General features: G+C 38.8%; 1 protein-coding gene across 7 annotated transcripts in view; it reads right to left on the bottom strand.

Moving 5' to 3' along the window:
• zmiz1a (zinc finger, MIZ-type containing 1a) overlaps positions 1–20706 on the bottom strand; it is a 294565-nt gene that overhangs the window by 79542 nt on the left and 194317 nt on the right. For 5 of the 7 annotated variants that reach the window (XM_055162366.1, XM_055162368.1, XM_055162369.1 and 2 more), the window contains one exon: positions 1385–1495. In XM_055162366.1, coding sequence (XP_055018341.1) covers positions 1385–1453 — 69 coding nt within the window. In that variant the 5' untranslated portion in view covers positions 1454–1495. The remainder of the gene's footprint in view (positions 1–1384; positions 1496–20706) is intronic. The other 2 variants (XM_055162367.1, XM_020939662.2) reach the window with 1 other exon arrangement.

The following is a 20706-nucleotide window of genomic DNA, read 5'->3' on the forward strand; positions in this document are numbered from 1 at the left end:
GCAGCAACTGGAGAATTGTCTGTTTTGTTTCATTCACACATGTTTAACACACAACGTTATAGGACCTTAAATGTCTGTGAGCAGCTGTCATCCTATTACACTTGTGCTATAACAAAATGCATGATGTGCAAAGGAATTTATTGAGTAGACTTCTTAAAAGAAGTTTGAGTATCACTTTAGAAGAAAAAAGTGATTCTATTTCTGTTAGAGGGGTTAGGATATGGAACAATCTCAGTGATGATTTTTAAAAAGTGTAACACTGTAGAAGCCTTTAAAAAAAGAGTATAAAGCAATGTTTTGTTTGTTTTAATTTATATTTTGTTTCTTATGTACAGTAAATCTCAAGTGAAATTGTAAATGCGAATTTGCTGTTCATATGCTGCTTGTCTTTCTTGGAATTCTGTCATTGTTTAATAGAGTCAGGCACTAGAAATACTTTTTATTGCAGCCTAAACTCTTTCGGTCATGATCCATGGGTTTGTAGTCTATCTTTTTGTTTTGTTTTGTAGTGCTGCAAAATGACCGAATAAAAACTACTTCTACTGCTACTACTACTACTACTAATTTAGCCTGAACAAAGTTATAATGAAGAAATAGTTTATTATAATGATTAAAATGATTCAGGCTTACTTAATTAAATAACCTTAAAGAACCAGGAGGTAAAACTATTTCGGAAAGGTCAATGAAATGCGAATCTACTTTTTATGCTGCCTTGTGTATCGATTGGGATATATCTGGGTAACCGTATTCATGACTAATTGATAAATGCTAAAGAATAAATAGTTAAATACGTATTTTGTAAGCACTAATTTATAGCATTATCTTAAAAAGGTGCATTGTGTAACTTTTCTTGGAGGGACAGTCAAATGCTTTTCTCTCTGGAGATGCTATTGCTTTGTCTGGATTTTGTTTCTCAATGTAGTATTAAGCCTTTCTATTGCCATGGAGACCAAACCAGACCAAGTTACAGGTCAGATCTGTAGAGAGGCGACTCCGCTCACAGTCAGAATGTCTGCGTTTTCTCATTAATTTGAGCTAGAAAACCACCAGCAATTGAATAAATGTAACGGCAGAGCTGTTTAATGTCACACTGTCGATTATTCCAGGCAAAGCAGTGACATATCCATAGCAACAAGCGCGTGACGGAACCCAACCAAAAAGTTACATAGTGCACATTTAAACCTTCTTTCCAAAGCAGATGTATACTATATTTACACTTTCCTTATGTGTCCCTCAGTGAGAGCTACACCAGTGCAAGAGGATATAGAAGCAGACATGAAAATCACTTACACATCTGGATTTAAAATAGGCCTTTCACAAACATCTGTAACATATAGCCTAACAAAGGCCCTAGACTCTGGTTCACATAATGAGAATCCCACACCTGTTTGATACACTGCAGCCGGTCATTGGTCTGCTGGATGTGCCGGTCCATGGACGGTAACGTGTTCATCTTCAAGTCTCTACCGGGACGCCATTAAAGTTCTGCACTCTGCTAGAAAAACAAGAGAAAAAAGAGAAGGAGAAAGAGAAGAAGAGACTTATTATTTGGGCAAAGTGGCTCACACATCACAGTATATTAATGACAAAGAGGAAAAATATACATAGTAGGGCTGCTCGATTATGGAAAAAATCATTAGCACGAATATTTTGGTCAATATTGAAATCACGATTATTCAAACGATTATTTTTTAGTTACACAATGCATTGGTTCAGCATTTCCTTCTCCAAAAAAACCCAGTTTGTTATTGATAATTCATGCAAAACTTTCAAATTGAAAATAAATACAGTCTACAAATATGTACTTTGGAGCAATGTATAAAACATAAAATGTATAAAATATACTTTGAACATAAAATAAGGCATAGAAAAACATAAATGCTTCCAAAATTTCAACTCGATTATGTGAGTTTGGAGAATGTTCGACACACAAATCGAAATCGCGATCACAATTCAATTAATCGCACAGCCTTAAAACATGGTAATAATTCGAAATAAGTTGCAAAAGACTAAAGTCTATATATGTAAATGAGGTGGAGGACATGAAAGTAAAAAAACAAAAAAAAGAAATAATTATTTGGACACAGTAGTAATACATAGTTCTAAATAAGTAGCAAAAATAACAAGAGACTAGTGTCAAATAAGGCATAAGTAAATGAATGTATATGTACAAGTAATACAAATATATCTCTCAGCTATATAGAGGTTGTAAGGAGAAAACTGAGCAAAGATGAAAAAGTGATTGACATGGGGTTATTTGTTACATAAGGGAGAGTTGTTGCACAGTTGTATGGATTATGGTATGAATGTAGTCCTGTAAGAATGAGGAGGAGGAGGAGGAGGAGAGAAACAAGCAGACATTTGTTAAAACAAGTTCTGGTCTTGTCAGCTGTGTGCGGGCTGTTTGTATCCTACAGAGCTGACTAGGTGCTGCAGTGTGACAGATGTGACAGAGATGACACCCCGAACAAGGAAGCGTGCCTTTACGCAGACTGTTTGAAGGGCGTGGAGGGCCTCTGGGGCGCCGTCTTTGCTGTTATGATTTGTTTCTTTGGGTTAAAAGCTAAAGGAAAAGCTGTGATGGTAGCAGGAGCAAAAGTCTGTCACGATAATTATTATATTGACTTGAATATATGAAAGCAGGAGCGCTCCCTAACCTTTCTGTTACCCCCAACCCCCTCTTGCCATTGTCTCCAGAGGAAAAATAAAATGCAGAAAGAAAGAAATAAGATAATAAAATCAATAAATAAGTACAGGGAAAATATAGGATCAAAATGAAAACAAATAAAAAGTGAATAAGTCAATATGAAGAAAAACTAAAACGTTCTTTCCAACAATCTCCAACAAGAACTAACAAACTCCATGGAGACAAGTAGGCCAAGTTACAGGTCAGATCTGTGAAGAAGTGGAAGCGCTCACAGAAATAATGCAGGTTTGTAGTTTTGAAAAATAAAAACACTAACTGAATAAATACAAGATATATTTGTTTCAGGCCATACTGTGGAACATCTCCTTGGAGACAAGCAGGTGGCGGACCTTCCACTAGAGGTCTGTGCGGGATAGAATTTTCAGTCCCGCTCTCGCCGGCACCACAAAGAATTGTAATTTTCAGTCCCGCTCCTGCCTGCAAATCCCGCAAGATGAGTATGTTCGCTTTCTTAAGTTCTATCAAAAACAGAAAAGCGTTAAGGAATTGTCTAAAATGTGAGCGAGACTAGACCACGTCTGCAAATTTAGGCTGCTTAAAATGTTTATTATTAATGCCAAATAAAATATCCAGCACAAATTATTAGGGATGTAACAATAACCGAAATATCGTGATATCGTTTCGTCAAAAGTCAACAATAATATCGTAAGCTGTCACAATATATCGAACCTTTGCTTAAATGCATTGTTTTATAGTAGCAACAGTTTATGAACATAGAGACTACATATCCCATGATTCATTTTGGTGTGAATTATTTCCATCATAATCCCAAGAATTCAAGTAAAAAACATATTTCTTCATGTTGTATGCACTGAAATGAATGAGTGCATACAACATGAAGAAATATGTTTTTTACTTGAATTCTTGGGATTATGATGGAAATAATTCACACCAAAATCTTGTCAAGGTATTTTGAAAGCAAAAAAGTGTCCTATCTACAATTATATTAACATTATTCTCCAGAATATCACAACAAATATCGTACCGTGAGATGCATATCGTGATAATATCGTACCAAGAGATTTGGATATTGTTACATCCCTACAAATTATGTATAACAGGCATAAATTAATCATTTGTATATTTTACTTTACACTCATATTTCATTTGCAATGAGCTTTTAAAATGTGTCCCGTGCCGCACTGTTTTGCTCTAACCTCCCCCAGAAAAGTTGCACACTGCACCTTTAAATCTGCTCTTGGGCTATTACATCAGTAGTATAAAATAGTTGCATTACTGTTTATCGTCTGTATATATTTCAGCTATATATCCACTTCAAAATTTATTACTGTGACAGGGCTACAGCAGCAGCCACTTCACACCGAGTTGAGGAAAAGTTAGCAATGAGAAAAATAATTCAACACAACTGGAAAAGGACAACCGGAGTTAGCTGCTTTAAAGAAACATGCGTCACTGTCAAGGTTAACAGCAGGACGGAGACCAGTGGAGCAAATATTTCTTCAGCGCTAAGAAATATTGAGTCCTTCAAGAGTAAGTTTTATGACTGTAAAAATATATAATTGCACTTCTATGGCCATGAAACCTCTTCATTCTTATAGTGCTGTGTGCAATGGATTTACTCAGTGCACTTGCCTCCAATCGATGTGTACATTTTGAAGGACACTATTGACAAAGATGTGGTATATATACTGGTTATTTACTTATAGTTTAAGATAGAACTGCATGTAAAAATTAAGTTAATCAGGAAAAAATATTAACTTTTGATTTGCTAGTAATATTAGAAATTACAACGGCCCACATTATGCTATTTTCTGATCTATTTATAATGTTGTTTCCTTATCACAAACATACATAACGTTGTGTTTTGTTTCATTCACACATGTTTAATGCACAAATTCTGCATACTTTGGCTGAATTCTTTTCCCAAACGGAAAACACACACTGGTCCACTGTGTTTTTAAACTCCATACCCCTTCACTAGAATGATTTGGATAATTTCAGACCTGGAATTGCCAGTCTGCTAAACGCAAGGTAAAAAGGAGCTGTTAACCTGAAAACTGCCACTTCATGACAAGGTCGAACAGAGCATTTTGAGCTTTACTTAACTGTTCAGCCTGGAATGTTTCACAGTATGGCATTTAACATAGCTATCTCCATGGAGACAAGTGGATAAAAGTACAGATCAGTACTTCTAAATCACCTTTAATAAAACAAAGGCTGAATCAGCTTTTAATGGCATACTGTGGAACATACCAAGCAAAGCAATAACGTGTCCCTAAAAACAACAAATGTGGCATACTAAAAAGTTACACAATACACCTTTAATACAGGTAGTGTTGTAGTCAAGACCGTACCAATCAGAGACCAAGACCTGTCCAAGACCATAGGGTCCTGAGACCAGGACAAGACCAAGACCTCTGAGGGTCGAGACTGAGACAAGACCAAGAATGTAATTTTCAACATTTATTTGTATTTTACAGTTATTTTGGCACATATACATTGATGTTTTTACAAATCTATCTCCACTTAATCACTCGTCAAGTGTCGGACCTCCAAACCAAGACAAGACCTTGTCCAAGAGCCTTCAAGACCAAGACAAGACTGAATTCAAGCGCCTTCAAGACCGAAACAAGACTGAATCCAAGAGCCTTCAAGACCAAAACAAGACCGAATCCAAGCGCCTTCAAGACCGAGACAAGACCGAGTCCAAGAGCCTTCAAGACCGAGACAAGACCGAGTCCAAGAGCCTTCAAGACCGAGACAAGACCGAGTCCAAGAGCCTTCAAGACCGAGACAAGACCGAGTCCAAGAGCCTTCAAGACCAAGACAAGACCGAGTCCAAGCAACTTTAGGACCAGGCCAAGACCGAGTCCACGCGTCTTCAAGACCGAGATAAGACCAAGTCCAAGCACCTTCAAGACCAAAGTCAGAGACGAGACCAAGACTGCAAAAGACAGGTCTCGAGTACTACGACACTAAATATAGGACCTTTAAATATACAAAAAAATATTAAAAACTGGCCTATTACAAACCAAACAGCAGACTAGCTCACTCAAGTCCATTTTCAAACCACAACCCAACAAAGCGAAACCACCTGTACTCCCATTTCGCTCCGAGCCTGGAAATAGGAAAAGCTATGTCTGACCACTATCCCTGTGTATTATCAGCATCAGCCCTGGTCCTCCTCGCATTCCTCCGCACAAAAAGAAAGAGGCGTAGTGGGAGGGAAAGAAGGAGAGATGGAGAGACGGAAAGAGGGAGGGAAGCAGGGGTAGTCAGGCTCCAGAAAGCTGCTCAGTACTGATAAAGGGTCCCCCCAGATCTCCCGTGGAGGTAAACACAAGCAGAGAGGAGAGCACAGCACCCAGCCAAGGGACGTCTCATGCCTAATGCTAAACCATGGCTTATTTTAGAACCAAGGCTGCAAAAGTATTCTCCTCTTTCGTCTTTCCTCCCTCTACTCCTCTCTCTTTTTTTTCACACATTCTTGAGAGCGCATAAACACAAAAGCGCAAAATTCTTGACTTTGATTGAGCAAGAAAAAAAGGTAGAACTTCAAAGGGGCACTTAGAGAATGAAAAGTGTATTGCTAATCCGTAGAGCCTGGGTATTAGCTGAGTAGAATTACCTGGAGTGCTCTTGAAAGTCTTAAACAGCAGCAGGTACATTGCTCATATGGGAGACGAGGATTCGGTGAGACGTAGAATCTACAGAGCGGAGTTAGAATGCATGGCCTGACTGAACTTGAAATTGAATAGTTTTGATCATATTAGCAAATAGGAGTCTGCCAAAAATGTATATCTGTGTATTGTGATACTTTTTTAGTTAATAAGGTATCAATATCTCTAAATGTTGTTGCAATATCTCGTCTTGAACATGTTTTGCATTTCATATTTCGCAAAACTAAGTGATGACAGCACTGAAGTTTTAGTGTTTATTTTGAGAGGTGGTTAACAGAGGTGGGGACTTGCAAGTCGTGACTTGGACTCGAGTCAGACTTGAGTCACTATTTTTAGGACTTGAGACTTGACTTGATAAAATGGCCTAATACTTGGGACTCAACTTGGACTTGAAGGTCATTGACCTCTGACTTAACTCAGACTTGGGGCCTGTGAAGTGCTTTTAAATCTGAATTCTTTCTATTCTGACTTTAATGATTCACTCAAAGATCTTGTCAAGACATTTAAAAAGGAAAAATTTGCAACTCTTTACAACCTTTATAAACTTTTAAAATACTCACATATAAATATACTATGATTTTATAAGTACAATTTATCTTAAAAGTTGACTCGGACTTGATTTGGACTTATGGGCCAGTGACTCGAGACTCAACTTGGACTTGCCTGTATTTGACTTGGGACTTGACTCAGACTTGAGGTCAAAGACTTGAGACTTACTTGCAAAACGACAACTTGATCCCACCTTGAGACAATGTTAGGCAGTTCTACTGAAACAGGTAAATAAGTCCTAACACATAACATATATTAGTTTAAATTATTATTTTATGTTCTATACTAATCATTTTAGTAGTAGTAGTAGTAATTACTGTAAGTATTAGTAATTGTAGCTGTAGAGTACTAATAGTGGGTATAACTGAGACCGGTTCTACTTCATTCAGACTGGCTTAAGTAGTAATAGTAGCAGTAATTAGTACTACAATACACCTCTCATTCAACGTTTTTTAATTAATTCTTTTTTTTTCAGTTTTATAACTTTACAGCTACATTTTATATACATACAGAAAACATCAAATGTATAAGGCAAGGAAGGAACGGAAAAGGGTTAAATAAATTTGGATTTGAATGTAAAATATAAAAAAAAAAGTAAATTAAAAATAGTAGAGTTGTTTACCTTTTTTTCTTCACTACACAATTCTATATATCTTACTTCATATATTTGATGTCTTCTGTATATATCTAAAATGTAGAATTTTTTTTAAATAAAGAAGAAAAAACAAAACAAAACATTGAATAAGATGGCATGTCCAAACTTTTGACTGGTAGTGTACGCTTAATATTTTTACTCACATTATGAATCAATACTTATTTACATAAACAACTCAGCGTTTAAAACAGACAATCATCAACAGCCAACTTCTATCTCACCATGAACTGCGTGTGGCCTCATTACACCGCAGTGCCCCTGACCGTCCAGCAGATGTCCCCCTCCCCTGCTGCTGGCCCGTCCACCGCACGCTCTCCTCCCTGTACACTTGAGTGAGCTCTCCACAGAGGGCTCCTTTAAGCCCCTGACAAGTGCTACAAATCCCCGTCAGCGGCAGAGGCAGGCTATGTGGCTATGTGGGCCGCTAACAGGGGCACGCTCCAGCCCCAACCCTCAACATACGACCTTGTGGCTATTGATTAACTGTTCTACCACTCCTGCTGTCCTGCTGCAACCATCGCCAGGGCTAGAGAGGGAAGGAAGAAGGGAGGAGAACCGAGAGAGAGGGACGGAGGGAGGGTTTTGGGGAGGGAGAGATAGCTGCCTCTTTAACCCCGGGCTCCATTCTTCTTCCTTGCAGTCAGGGCTGTGTTGTGTAGCGCAGTGTTCCTCTGAGCTTTTGTCTGGCATTGAAAAGACAAGCCCTCTGGTTCTAAAGAGTGAAATGAGTGAGGTGGAACTATGGGCCTGCACAAAGAGGCAGCCCACCTGATTCAATATGTTTATGTGGGGAGGTTAGCCAGCCAATTCACACATAGATGGATTGATTTGGTCTATGGAGGCACTGGGGAGGTATTGACATGTGGTGAGTCAATATTAAATATAACTTGGAGTCTTACAATCCAGACATAATGATAGTAATTAAGTATAATAGTTTTGGATAATGGTGTTTGAAGTTTTACGCTTAAAGGCGCGGTGCCAGTTTTTTTCCCATGTGCTGTATTTGAGCAAAATATGTCTTGCCCCGGTACAGATACATTGTATAAGCAGCCCTCGAGGTCAAAATAAGTCTGCTGCGTGCTTCTACTCATAAAGCGTGTTATTGTCCAATAATCAGCATGCTAGTTGCTTTACTCTCACTGCAAAACTCTGCACTGGTCTCTCAGAGCTGTGAAAAGTGCTTCTGAACTCATCATAAACATACTGTACCTGGAGTTGTGTTTGGTTTCATTCACATGTTTAACACACAAACCCTGCATATTTAGGCTGAGTTCTTCTCTCAAACAGAAAACGTGTTTCTAAACTCCATACACTTTCACGAGAATCATTTGGATCATTACACTCCTGGAACTGCCAATATCTAAACAAACAGTAAAAAGTAGGTAGATGTTAACTTGAAAACTACCACTACATGACATCACAAGGTTGAACATAGGATTTAGATTTTTAGAGATGTAAACAGATTAATAATAAATGGTTCCTTAAACAACTTGGAATAAAACATGACTCCCGGTATGTTTTTGGGGAGGTCACAGCATTCTAACATGGCTTAAAGCTCACAAGCAGAGGTACTGACATGCAGGTCATTTGGTACCGGGCTGCGAAAGCACAACCCGGTACCCGCCGCATGGACCATGTCTTCTCACGTACACCGCTCGGGACGCGCCTCTAAACCAGAACTAAAACCAGGACTACACCATAACTAAACCAGGACTAAATGAGGACTAAACAAGGTCTAAACCAGGACTAAACCAGGTCAATACCAGGTCTAAAACCAGGACTAGAGCTGAAATAAACCAGGACTATATCAGGGCTAAACCAGGACTAAACCAGGACTAAACCAGGACTTAACCAGGTCTAAACGAGGGATAAACCAGGACTAAACCAGGTCTAAAACCAAGATTAAAGCAGAACTAAAACCAGGACTACACCATAACTAAACCAGGACTAAATGAGGACTAAACCAGGTCAATACCAGGTCTAAAACCAGGACTAGAGCTGAACTAAACCAGGAATAAACCAGGTCTAAACCAGGGCTAAACCAGGACTAAACCAGGACTAAAGCAGGACTAAACCAGGACTTAACCAGGTCTAAATCACTGATAAACCAGGACTAAACCAGGTCTAAAACCAAGACTAAAGCAGAACTAAACCAGGTCAAAACCAGGTCTAAAACCAGAACTAAATGAGGACTAAACAGAAGTAAACCAGGACTAAACCAGGTCAAAACCAGGTCTAAACCAGGTCTAAACCAGCACTAAACCAGGACTAAACCAAGTCAAAACGAGATCTAAACCAGGACTAAACCAGGTCTAAACAAGGTCTAAAACTAAGACTAAACCTATATTGTTGGACATAAAACTGGTCCGTGGCGCAAAGGATATGTGATACAATCTACATTTTTTCTGTTCTACCTCACACAACCATAATTTATCCAGGCATGAGACTGATACAATGATAACCCTGTCTCGTGATACTGATGATACAATACAGGAGGAATCGTGAACCAAATGCAGCTCTAGTCTCTCATGTAGCTCACTGACTGACAGTCCAGTCCCCATCACACAGAGGAAGAATATGTTGCATAACAGATGATGGCTGAGTGGAAACAGGGCTGACTGCGCTACATCCTCTCTCACACAGCACACTATCAAAATAAAGCGTTCATCTGTCATCTCACCAAAACAACATGTTTTTACAGCTAAACACAGCCGTAACTGCTTGCACATCTCCCAAGATTGACTGCTGACAGCTCTGCAGGAAAAACCTCTGATTTCTGTTTTGTTTTGTTTTTTGTTTTTTTCTGACTACAGCATTTGTTATTCTGGAGAAGACAGGCACCGCTTAATCTTTATTGTCTCCCAAACATCTTAATCAGCTCTACTCGGTGGCGCTTTAAGCAGAGGTGCAAAGCAAAGATTACACTTTCAATTACTGCACGCACATTACAACGTGAGTTTTAACGCCTAGTGGGAGGAAGCGCCGAATCACGTCAACAAACCGAAAAGCGTCTGACGGAAAAATACAAAAAAACAAAACTAGCTAGCGTCAAAAACACTCAACGCGCATTCCGAATCTTCCCTCTCTCTTATTCCCAAACAAGCTGGAGGAAGTGGGGCAAGAAATAGGAGCTCCGAAACAAAAGCGAGGTAATATGAAAAGCAGTGGAGGATGGCGGGATGGGGGCACGGAGGTAGATGGGGAAGGGTTGGGGTAAGGAAGGAGGGGAGGGGGGAGTGAAAGTGTGGAAATTATCTCTTCATTATCAGCAAGCGTCGCTCAGTGGTTCATTCATATAGTGTGATCAGTGAGAGCATGAGTGATTTCTCATTTCAGCAGACAAATGACTACACACCTTCGTCAAGTACAGCCCCGGCGCGGTGAAAGTAATCAACCAATGGGAGGAGACGGAGGGAGGAAGGAGGGAGAGGGGGAGAGGGAAGAGGAGGGGGTGGTTAAACAGTAGCTTGAAATACTTATCGCGTAGAAGAAAATGGGAAAGGCACAAGGCTGGGTTATGTGGCGGGCTAGATAGAGTGCGTTCATTCAATTCAAAGCATCAAGGCTGTTTATTATGATGTGTTTAAGTAATGGCGTAATTGAAACATGACATATAATATTAATGGTGGTGAAATGAAATGAGAGGAAATAATTTTATTCTATTGGCGTTATATTACACGTCAGAGATTTCGGATTCAGTGGTAAAATGCTCCACAGTGTGACATTAAACAGCTCTACATTACGTTTATTCAATTACAGGTGGTTTTATAGCTCAAAAATACCTCAAAAAACAAGACTGTGAGTGTGAGTGGTGTTGCCTCTCCACAGATCTGACCTGTAATTTGGTCTGGTTTGGTCTCCATGAAGATAGAAAGGTTTAACGCTATACAGTGAAACTTCCCAGACAAAACAATAATGCAATAATTGAAAGATGACATAATATTAATGGTCAAAAGAAATAAGATAAAATTATTATATTCTATTGATGTTATATTACATGTTGGAAATTTCAGACTGAGTAGTAAAATGTGCACTGATATAAAAGTAAAGCGTAATGTAAATACGTAATGTCTTAAAATAGATTAATAATAACTGCGCTATGTAACTTTTTGCTTGGGGGTCTGTCACCTGTTTGTTTTTATGGCTTGAGGATGGGCATTTGATAAAATTTTATTAATCGATCATCAGGAGAATGAAAGATCCTACAACATATAAACCATAACTACTACAGAGCCACATCAGCCTGTTTGACATTATAATGTGTTTAATGCAGCTTTGTGCGCATTTGTTTACATTTTTACAGAAACTAAAACCACATGGCTCATTTGCATAAACTAGAAGCGCTGAAAAAAAACAAACAAAAAACAGCAGCTTCTCTTGGACTAAAGGACACAACTCAGTGGAATATAGGTGTTCTTTCTGTGACGGAGGGATGTTGTTGATGATGCTGATGGTGAGTCTGTTCTGTGTGTATGTCGCGTTGGAGATGGTTCATGTTTTCAGAGATCATACGTGTCCAGGTTTAGTGCAGCCTTTTACTTGACTCACTTTATTTATATTGGTCTTTATTTTGCCTACTGTTGTGCTGAAAAGACTGAAAAGTGTTAGTCACTGAGTGGTATACTCCAGTCCAGTGTTTGCGCTGTCAGGACGCAGCCTCGTCTCCTTACGCTACACACAGCAACCTACATTCAGTTTGTCGATTAAAAATTAACGTGATTGATGAAATTCTTAAGGATCAGTTATCAATTAGTCGACTAATCATGACCATCCCTACTTTTTATATAGCTCAAAAATACCTAGAAAAACATTCTGACAGCGAGTGGGGCTGCCTCTTCCCAGATCTGACCTGCAAGTTGGTGTGATCTGGTCTCCATGAAGATAAAAAGGTTTAATCCCATACTGTGAAACATTTCAGACAAAGCAAAACATCTCCACGGAGAAAAGAATTTGACGGAACCTCTACCGGATAAGTTACACAATGCACCTTTAAATACATCTGTAATTATTCAACTGATCCATACTGCAATTCTACTTTGAAACATTCCTATTTTATGTATTTTTGTTTTTACTATTTATATCTCTTCTTGGTAAAATAAATGACGTAAGTAGCCGCTTAATGGTGATTATTTATGCTAATGTGTATGTAATTAGGTTAACTAGCTTAGTGCACTTGTGTCACTGGATTATTTACACTGTTTGGTACTTGTCTCTGGGGATTAATTGGGCATTTCTGAAGTGCAAATACTGGGAACCAAGAGACTTCAATTACCACATTACTACATTAATATTATCAGCTCAAATGTTCAATTAATCATACTATTTATCGTTTCCTTATTTACCTTTAAAAAGCTTTTCTGTGTAATTACAACTCATTTAGAGAGTATGGCAAAGGAACACATTCTATATTGTTACCGAGTGACCTGATTTAATTTGACTGAGGAATTAATTCATTTTCTAATTAGTGATCATTGCTAACCCTTTCCAATTTATTTTCACAGCTATCACACATGTCATAATAATGAATAAGAAATATATAGCTACGATTTTATAGATGGGGTCCAATAAATAAAAGAATAAATAAATTATTTAATTCGAGATCTACTGGCTAGTTTTTCATGCATTGGACTGTTTATATAAATGGATGTAGCTAACCTGCTAGGTGTCGCGTTTTAATAGGAAGTGAGTATGGGCGTGCTTCTGGCTCCATCGATTCTGGCTACAATTCGCTTTGTATTGAAAAAATGTTACCTCTCTCTGTAACTGCTGCAGTCAGACTCCACATTTTGGTCTTAAAATGTTTGTATTAACCCACTCTACATTATGGTAGTGTTTTTATTTTGCTATTTTGTCTGAAAATCAGTTCCTATTTCTAATATCTCAACTCCAAATTCTCGCCTATAACTGTTGGCCTCAATGAGCTTCATTTGACTGGAGATGAACGCTATGGGTGATGTTGCACTTCCTTAGTCTACTTCTTTATACATGCTATAATTGAAATATTAGTCAAGACTGCACTAATAGAGACCAAGACCTGTGCGAGACCACAGGGTACCGAGACCAGGACAAGACCAAGACCTCTGAGGGTCGAGACCAAGATAAGACCGAGACTTTTAAAGGTTGACACTGAGACAAGACTGAGACAATGGGCCAGCAAGACCAAATCAAGACTTTGTAATTTTCGACATTTATTTGTATTTTACAGTTATTTTTGGCACATATATATCAATGTTTTTATAAATCTATCCGCATTTTATCCTCATCAAGTGTCAGATCTCGAGTCCGAGACGAGACCGAGTCAAAGCGTCTTCAAGACCGAGACAAGACATAGCCCAAGCGCCTTCAAGACCAGGACAAGACCGAGTCCAAGCGCCTTCAAGACCGAGACAAGACCGAGTCCAAACACCTTCAAGACTGAGGAAAAGACTGAGTCCAAACACTGTTGAGTCCAAGATGAGACCAAGACAGCAAAAAAACAGTCTTGAGTACTACGACACTATGAAATATAATACCAAGAACTTACAGGTGACAGAAATATACCCTTTTTTCTTTAACTCAAAATATTTTATATTTATTCTTTTCTTTTTTAAGTAAATTAGCGTTGATTGAATCTTTGTTTGCTCATGGTACATTTTTTTATCATTTTTTGAGTCTGACAGTTTGTTTTATTTTTAGTTTCAATGTAACTGAAATTAAAAAGTGTCATAAAATATTATCAACATTACTTAACAGCCATATCACAATCTCTTCCAATATCATTCCTCTCCACAATACACCCCCTCCTCCGCTCCCAGTCTCTATACATCGGCATGCAAACCGCACTCAAGGCCAGTTTGCTGAACAATAAAAGAGGCAGCGTCACCCATGGCCTCAGATCCTGTCCATTATTCACCGGTCTGTGTTAGGAATATGACTGTAGCTCTCCTTCTCCCAGCATGCGGTCTCCTCTCTTTCTACTTTTCGTTCCTCGCCTCTCTCCCCTCCACTGTCCTAATGGCCACCGCACGCATATAGTCTGGCACTGCTAGTATGTGCTTTTTCTATAGCCCTCAGACATCATTAGCGCCACCCAGCACGCCGCTCCTTCCATTTCCTATCATTTTCTTCTCCTTGCTCTCGCTCTCACCCCCTCCTCTCCTCTTCCTCCTCCTCCTCTTCTTCTTCTGCCTCTTCTTCTTCTCCTCTCCATCCCCAGGCCCTGTGCGCGTAGCTGCCGTAACAGGAGGTGGAATAGATTCATTTGCTGTAATGTGGTTTGGGCTGTGGCGGGGCACGGTACAGGGCGGCTGTCTCTCTCCCGCACTCTTTAGATGTGTGTGTGTGTTTTCAAACAAGCCAATCAGAGCCACTCAACGGCCGCTAGCCCTCTCGCCATCTCTACTCCCACAGCTCTCAGGATGTCTCGGAAAAGCCACCGCTGGGCCCCACCGCCAAACCCCCCCCTTTCTCTATCTGTCGCTCTCTGTCTACTACTGCGTGTTAACAGTTGGCTCTAGTGCTAGTATTTTTGCCACTCTCGTCATGTACCATTTTTTCTTTCTTTCTTTTTTTTTACAGCAGGGCAGTTTGGAGAGGAAGAGGACACGGTGACCAATTTTACCAAGTTATTTTTGCTTCTACTGGTTGCCACTTAGAAAAGTCAAAAGTGAAACATGAAATGGGTGAAAAATATCTGCAATTACTCAGTGTTTATTCGAGTAGAGCAGATTTTTCAAATTGGTTAAAGTTGCACTGTGTAGCTTTCCTTGTTTCCACTTGTTTCCATGGGGATGTTATTGCTATGCCTAGAATGTTCCAAGGTAGAATTTTAAACATACCCATTTAACATTCTGGTTGTTTCTATTGTTCAAAAATACAATAGTTCCTTCTGTGAATAGGGGTGACTCTCCACAGATCTGAACTGTAATGTAGCGTAGTGCTGTAACCTGCATCTTCTTGTTGTAACAGATAGGTTTAATCTATACTGTGGAACATTCAAGACAAAGCAATAAAATCTCCATGGAGACAAGCAGGTGGCTGACCCTGCACTAGAAATGTTGCACAGTGCACCTTTAAGCCAGCTACAACTCACTTAGCAATTGTAATGAGACAATATTTGCTACAAAATGTGTAAAATTTTGTTTCATAAAATTGGCAAAAGGTGAAATACAATTTGTCACCTGGACAAAAGTTTATTTGGTCAAATACGTTTCGCAGATCATTCAAGCTGCTTCTTCAGTTCTGGTCAGACGTTGGTGGACTCTGCCTTATATCTGTCTGAAGGGAGGAGCTAACTACACTGAAACTACTCTGAAACTAACACCCTACTTGTTTACAATTTCTGTTAATAAACTCGGCCTACTGAGCTGCACTGAATATGGGGTCATATTTGCATAAGCATTCAGGGCCGTAATGGTGCTTTCACACCTGTGGGCCTGACCTGACAATCCCTATTGTGTTCTTTGTTTGTTTTGATTTAGGTTTGAGGATGGAGTTGTAAATAGGAGATACATGAAGTCTGAGTCCTCCATTTTTTCTAAAATTGTACAGTTATATTGTGAACTGCATAATATGGCTGCAGCTATTTTAGTAGTTGCAATTAATAGCTGTCAGGATAATTACTATATTAACTACAACTAATAATCTAACAATCATTTTTGGAGGTCAGACTGTACCGTGTGTACAATTCCTTTGTAATAGTGTGGAGATTTTGGGCATCTTTGTTTTCATACAATACGATTTGAGCTGTTAAGGGGTAATTATTGCTTCATTATGCCATTTATTTGTTGCAGCTTACACCCTTTAATGATACTGTCTATTTAAAATGTTTACTGGGATTACCCTGCTTTATTGTTATTGTGTCAAAAGTATGAAGTACATTCAATATTGTTGCTGACCTAAATTGACTTGTCAGCAACTATTTTTCTGATTAGTCAGGACGTCAAACGATTCTTTATTTTGAGATCTGCAGCACAGTATATCCCAAAAGTATTGACATCACAACAAACTAAATATATTGTAATCATAGGCTGTACCGTTTCCAAATGAAGTGAGCCTGGGCGTGCTTCCGACTCCATCGACACTTTGTATTGAAAAACTCTTTGTAACTGCTGCTGTCAGGTTGCTCTTTTTGGTCTTAAAATGTTCATATTTACAATGAATTTTTTGTGAATGTAGATTTTCAGAACACTTTTTTTTATCCACATATAGGTCAAAATATGGTGACTGAAGACTTCTAACTTGAGCATGTTTAAAAATAGTGCATTATTGATGAAAAACAATATTGTTATTCTTTTTTGACATCTTCATATATAAATGCAAATGTCTATTTTATAAAATAGAGTGTTTTTGTAAGTCTTTTAAAGTGGAGGGTCCATCAGAAGCTTTTTTCAACTCAGATGTTATTGTTTTGTCTGGAATGTTTCACAGTATCGTATTAAACCTTTCTATTGTCATGGAGACCAAATCAGACAAAGTCACAAGTCAGATCTGTGGAGAGGCAACCCCGCTCACAGTCAGAATGTCTGTTTTTCAAGGTATTTTTGAGCTATAAAACAACCTGTAACTGAATAAATGTAAGTTAGAGCTGTTTAATGTCATACTGTGAAACATTCCAGGCAAAGCAATGACATATAAATAGAAACAAGCAGGTAACGGACCTCCAACCAAAAAGTTACACAGTACACCTTTAAAATATGATCATTGAATATTGGCTGATCTTGACATCCACCATCACTACACACTAATATATTCCAGTGATATTGCAGTTTCAGGTTCATCTGGAGTATATATACATGCTATGATTAGTCTGTGAGATTCTTGGTGTGAGAAAACCGAGAATCTTTGTAAAAAAAAAAAAAAAAGTGTGTGAACAAAGTCATGCACTACTCGTGAGCGCTGAAAAAGTTGTCTTCCAAAAATATATGACCCGCTTCTGACTTTCCAACTTTCAAAGAAACACGCTCCCACTACTACTAAAACTACTGCTACCAAGCTCGCACACTATCCCTGCTGCTACTTCCACACGGCAAAACCAAATTTTCTTCTTCATTTGTTAATTATATTACACAAAATTAAAGGTATGATCTGATGAAAAAACAACATTATAACATAGATTAGAAAATAACATAATATAGGCCATTTAAAGGTGCATAGTGTAACTTTTCGGATGGAGGTTTTGCCATCTGATTTTTTTTCCCATGGAGATGTTATTGCTTTGTCTGAAATGTCCCACAGTAGCATTAAACTTATTTATCTTGCATTTATTCAATTACAGGTGTTTTTATTGCTTAAAAAATGAGCAAAGTGACCTCTCCACAGATAAGACATGTTCGTTTGGCTTGGTGGTGCCAGTTTTTTGTCTACATGGAGATAAAAAAAAAAACATTTAATGCAATACTATGGAGCATTCTGGACAATGCACGTAACAATATCTCCATGGAGACAAGGAGGTAACAGACCCTCCAGCAGAAAATTTACAGAGTGTGCCTTTAATTTCAAAATATTAATATCTTGATTTGAATAGTCCTCAGTGTTTAGTCTTTTGCTTAATATAACTAGATCACTTACTACTTCTACTACTACTACTACTACTACTACTACTACTACTACTACTACTACTACTACTACTACTGCTACTACTGCTATGACTACTACTACGACTACTACTAGTACGACTATGACTACTACTACTACGACAACAACGACGATGACAATGACGACTACTACAACTACTACTACTACAACGACGATGACGACAACTACGACTACTACTAGGACTACTACTACGACTACTACTACTATGACTATGACTACTACTACTATACTTCTACTGCGACAACAACAATGATGACAACGATGACTACTACGACTACTACTACGACGACGACGACTACGACTATTACTATGACTACTACTACTAAGACTACGACTACTACTACTACTACTTCCACTATGACAACAGCGACGATGACAATGGCGACTAAAACGATGACTACTACAACTACTACCCTGACCACTACTACAACTACTACGACTAGTACTACTTCTGCTACTTCTACTACTACTTCAAGATATTTTGATTGAATCCCAAAATATTCCACTCTCTTTTTAACAATCTTGGCCCGTAAAGTATGATTTCTTTTTTCATTCATTGCAATTTCCTTACCCCATAATTTTGCTAAAACTGAAGTCAAAAATATGATCTGACTCAAACTACCTCAGCTTTTTAAGTGAATAAACCATTAACTAGTCAACAGTATTAATGTCAAACTTCAAAATCTTGAGTATATTCTATCTTATAATGTTGTATCCTCATCACAAACATACCTGGAGTTGCGTTTTTTTTTTCATTCACACATGTTTAACACACAAACCCTGCATATTTAGGCTGATTTCTTCTCTCAAACAGAAAATACTTCCAGACTATTTACTAGAATCATGTAGATAATTTCAGCCCTGAACCTCACAAGAGTCAATTTTGCATAATATAGAACCTTTATCTAAAATAATCTACAGTATTTTTGCATTACCTGCTGTTTCTTTTATGTATATTACTCCAAAGTCTACACACGCTAATCCGCCCTGCCTCTAATCTCCCCTCCTTCCGTCTTACTGTAAAAAGCCAACTATTAGTCACAAGCCTCCCCAAGGCCTCTATAAAACGCCACCTCTCTCCTCTTCGTCTCCTCTTCATCGCAACCACCACCTCCTAACTGCATAAATACGAAATGATTTGTCCCAGGGGTGAGGACGAGGAGGAGGAAAATCTACTGGAAATGTTGCTGTTTGTTTATGTAGCGTTTTAATGTGACAACCACAGGAGCGGGCCGGGCTAGCTATGTGACACCGAACACCGCGATGCTGGCAGCTGTGATACGTGATCCGCTCTGTTGCCATCTAAAAATATGGCGCTTCAGTTGTGGAGTATTGCAGGTATGTGAGAGCAGATACCCCAGAGAGAGAGGCATTATATCACCGCGTCGTGCTCCCAGATTAAATGAGACAGTTTGGAGTTTAGTTACACATGAGTTTTTTATGTTTTATTTTTCTCCATACAAGCTGTAAGATTAAACTAATGTTATTTTACTATTTCTAAATCTTCATTATAGATCTGTAAGAGTGAAAGTTTCCACAGTTGCATAAATGTAAACATATACTAGTTAAAGGTGCACTGCGCAACTTTTCTGGAATGTTCCATGCTATGACATTAAGCATCTAGCATTTATTCATTACAGGTGTTTCTATTGCTCAGAATACTGTTAATGTGTGTTAAATCCTTCTGTGAATAAAAGTTTAACTTAATTTAATTTGGGATCTGGGAATAATTTGGGGTAAATCATAATTTGATGGTGTAATAGTTCCTAGTAGGGGTGTAACGATACATGTATTCGGGCCAAACTGTTTTCGGCACGGTTTGGTACAGGGCAGTGCATGAGTGAATTTGTGCAATTTGTGTGTGTTTCCATTCCGGCACTACATGTGCAGCTACACAGAAGGCTTGGCTCTTTAATGTTCACAAAGAAACTCGTCCGTGATTGGGGTGGCAGTGTTTCCTGCAGCGCTTTATAGTTAGGGCAGCCACCTTGACAACAATTGCCCCCCACCTTGACTACATCCCTCTGAAATACATGAATCCTCGCAAAACTACAGTCGTTGCGCCCCAGTCCTCACTTTCGCTGGCACGGAATCTCTACACCTGCTGTTTGCATGGAGATATTATTGCTTCACCTATATTGTTTCAGTGTACAGCAAGAAATACCTTGTAAAATATATTGAGCTGCGTTGCCTCTCCACAGATCTGACCTGTAGGCTAAAGCCCAATTTATGGTCATGTGTCAAATCATCTGCATCACGACACAGAGAGTTTGCGTCGCCGTGATTCCCCTCCACCGAACGTCTACACCTCTGAAATTTTTTATTACGCAACAAAAAGTCACAGACAGCTGGGTGAAGCGATGCCGACAATAAAGCTGTGATTGTTCCTCTTTACATCCGCTCTAAATACATTTCGAGTACTCCGCTTTGCCGCTTCATTTTGTATACACGAACGCAATCTAGCCCCCTAGTGTTGTGGAGGTGAATTACTTTGCAGTGCATAGACCTCGACGCAGATCAATAAATCAAATACAACGCAACAAGGTGATAGTGGCAGTGTGCATTGAGTCAACACATAA

This window comes from Boleophthalmus pectinirostris, unplaced genomic scaffold (genome assembly GCF_026225935.1).
Source record: "Boleophthalmus pectinirostris isolate CB_2022bp ecotype Guang Dong unplaced genomic scaffold, ASM2622593v1 HiC_scaffold_5, whole genome shotgun sequence".
NCBI classification, from domain to species: domain Eukaryota; kingdom Metazoa; phylum Chordata; class Actinopteri; order Gobiiformes; family Gobiidae; genus Boleophthalmus; species Boleophthalmus pectinirostris.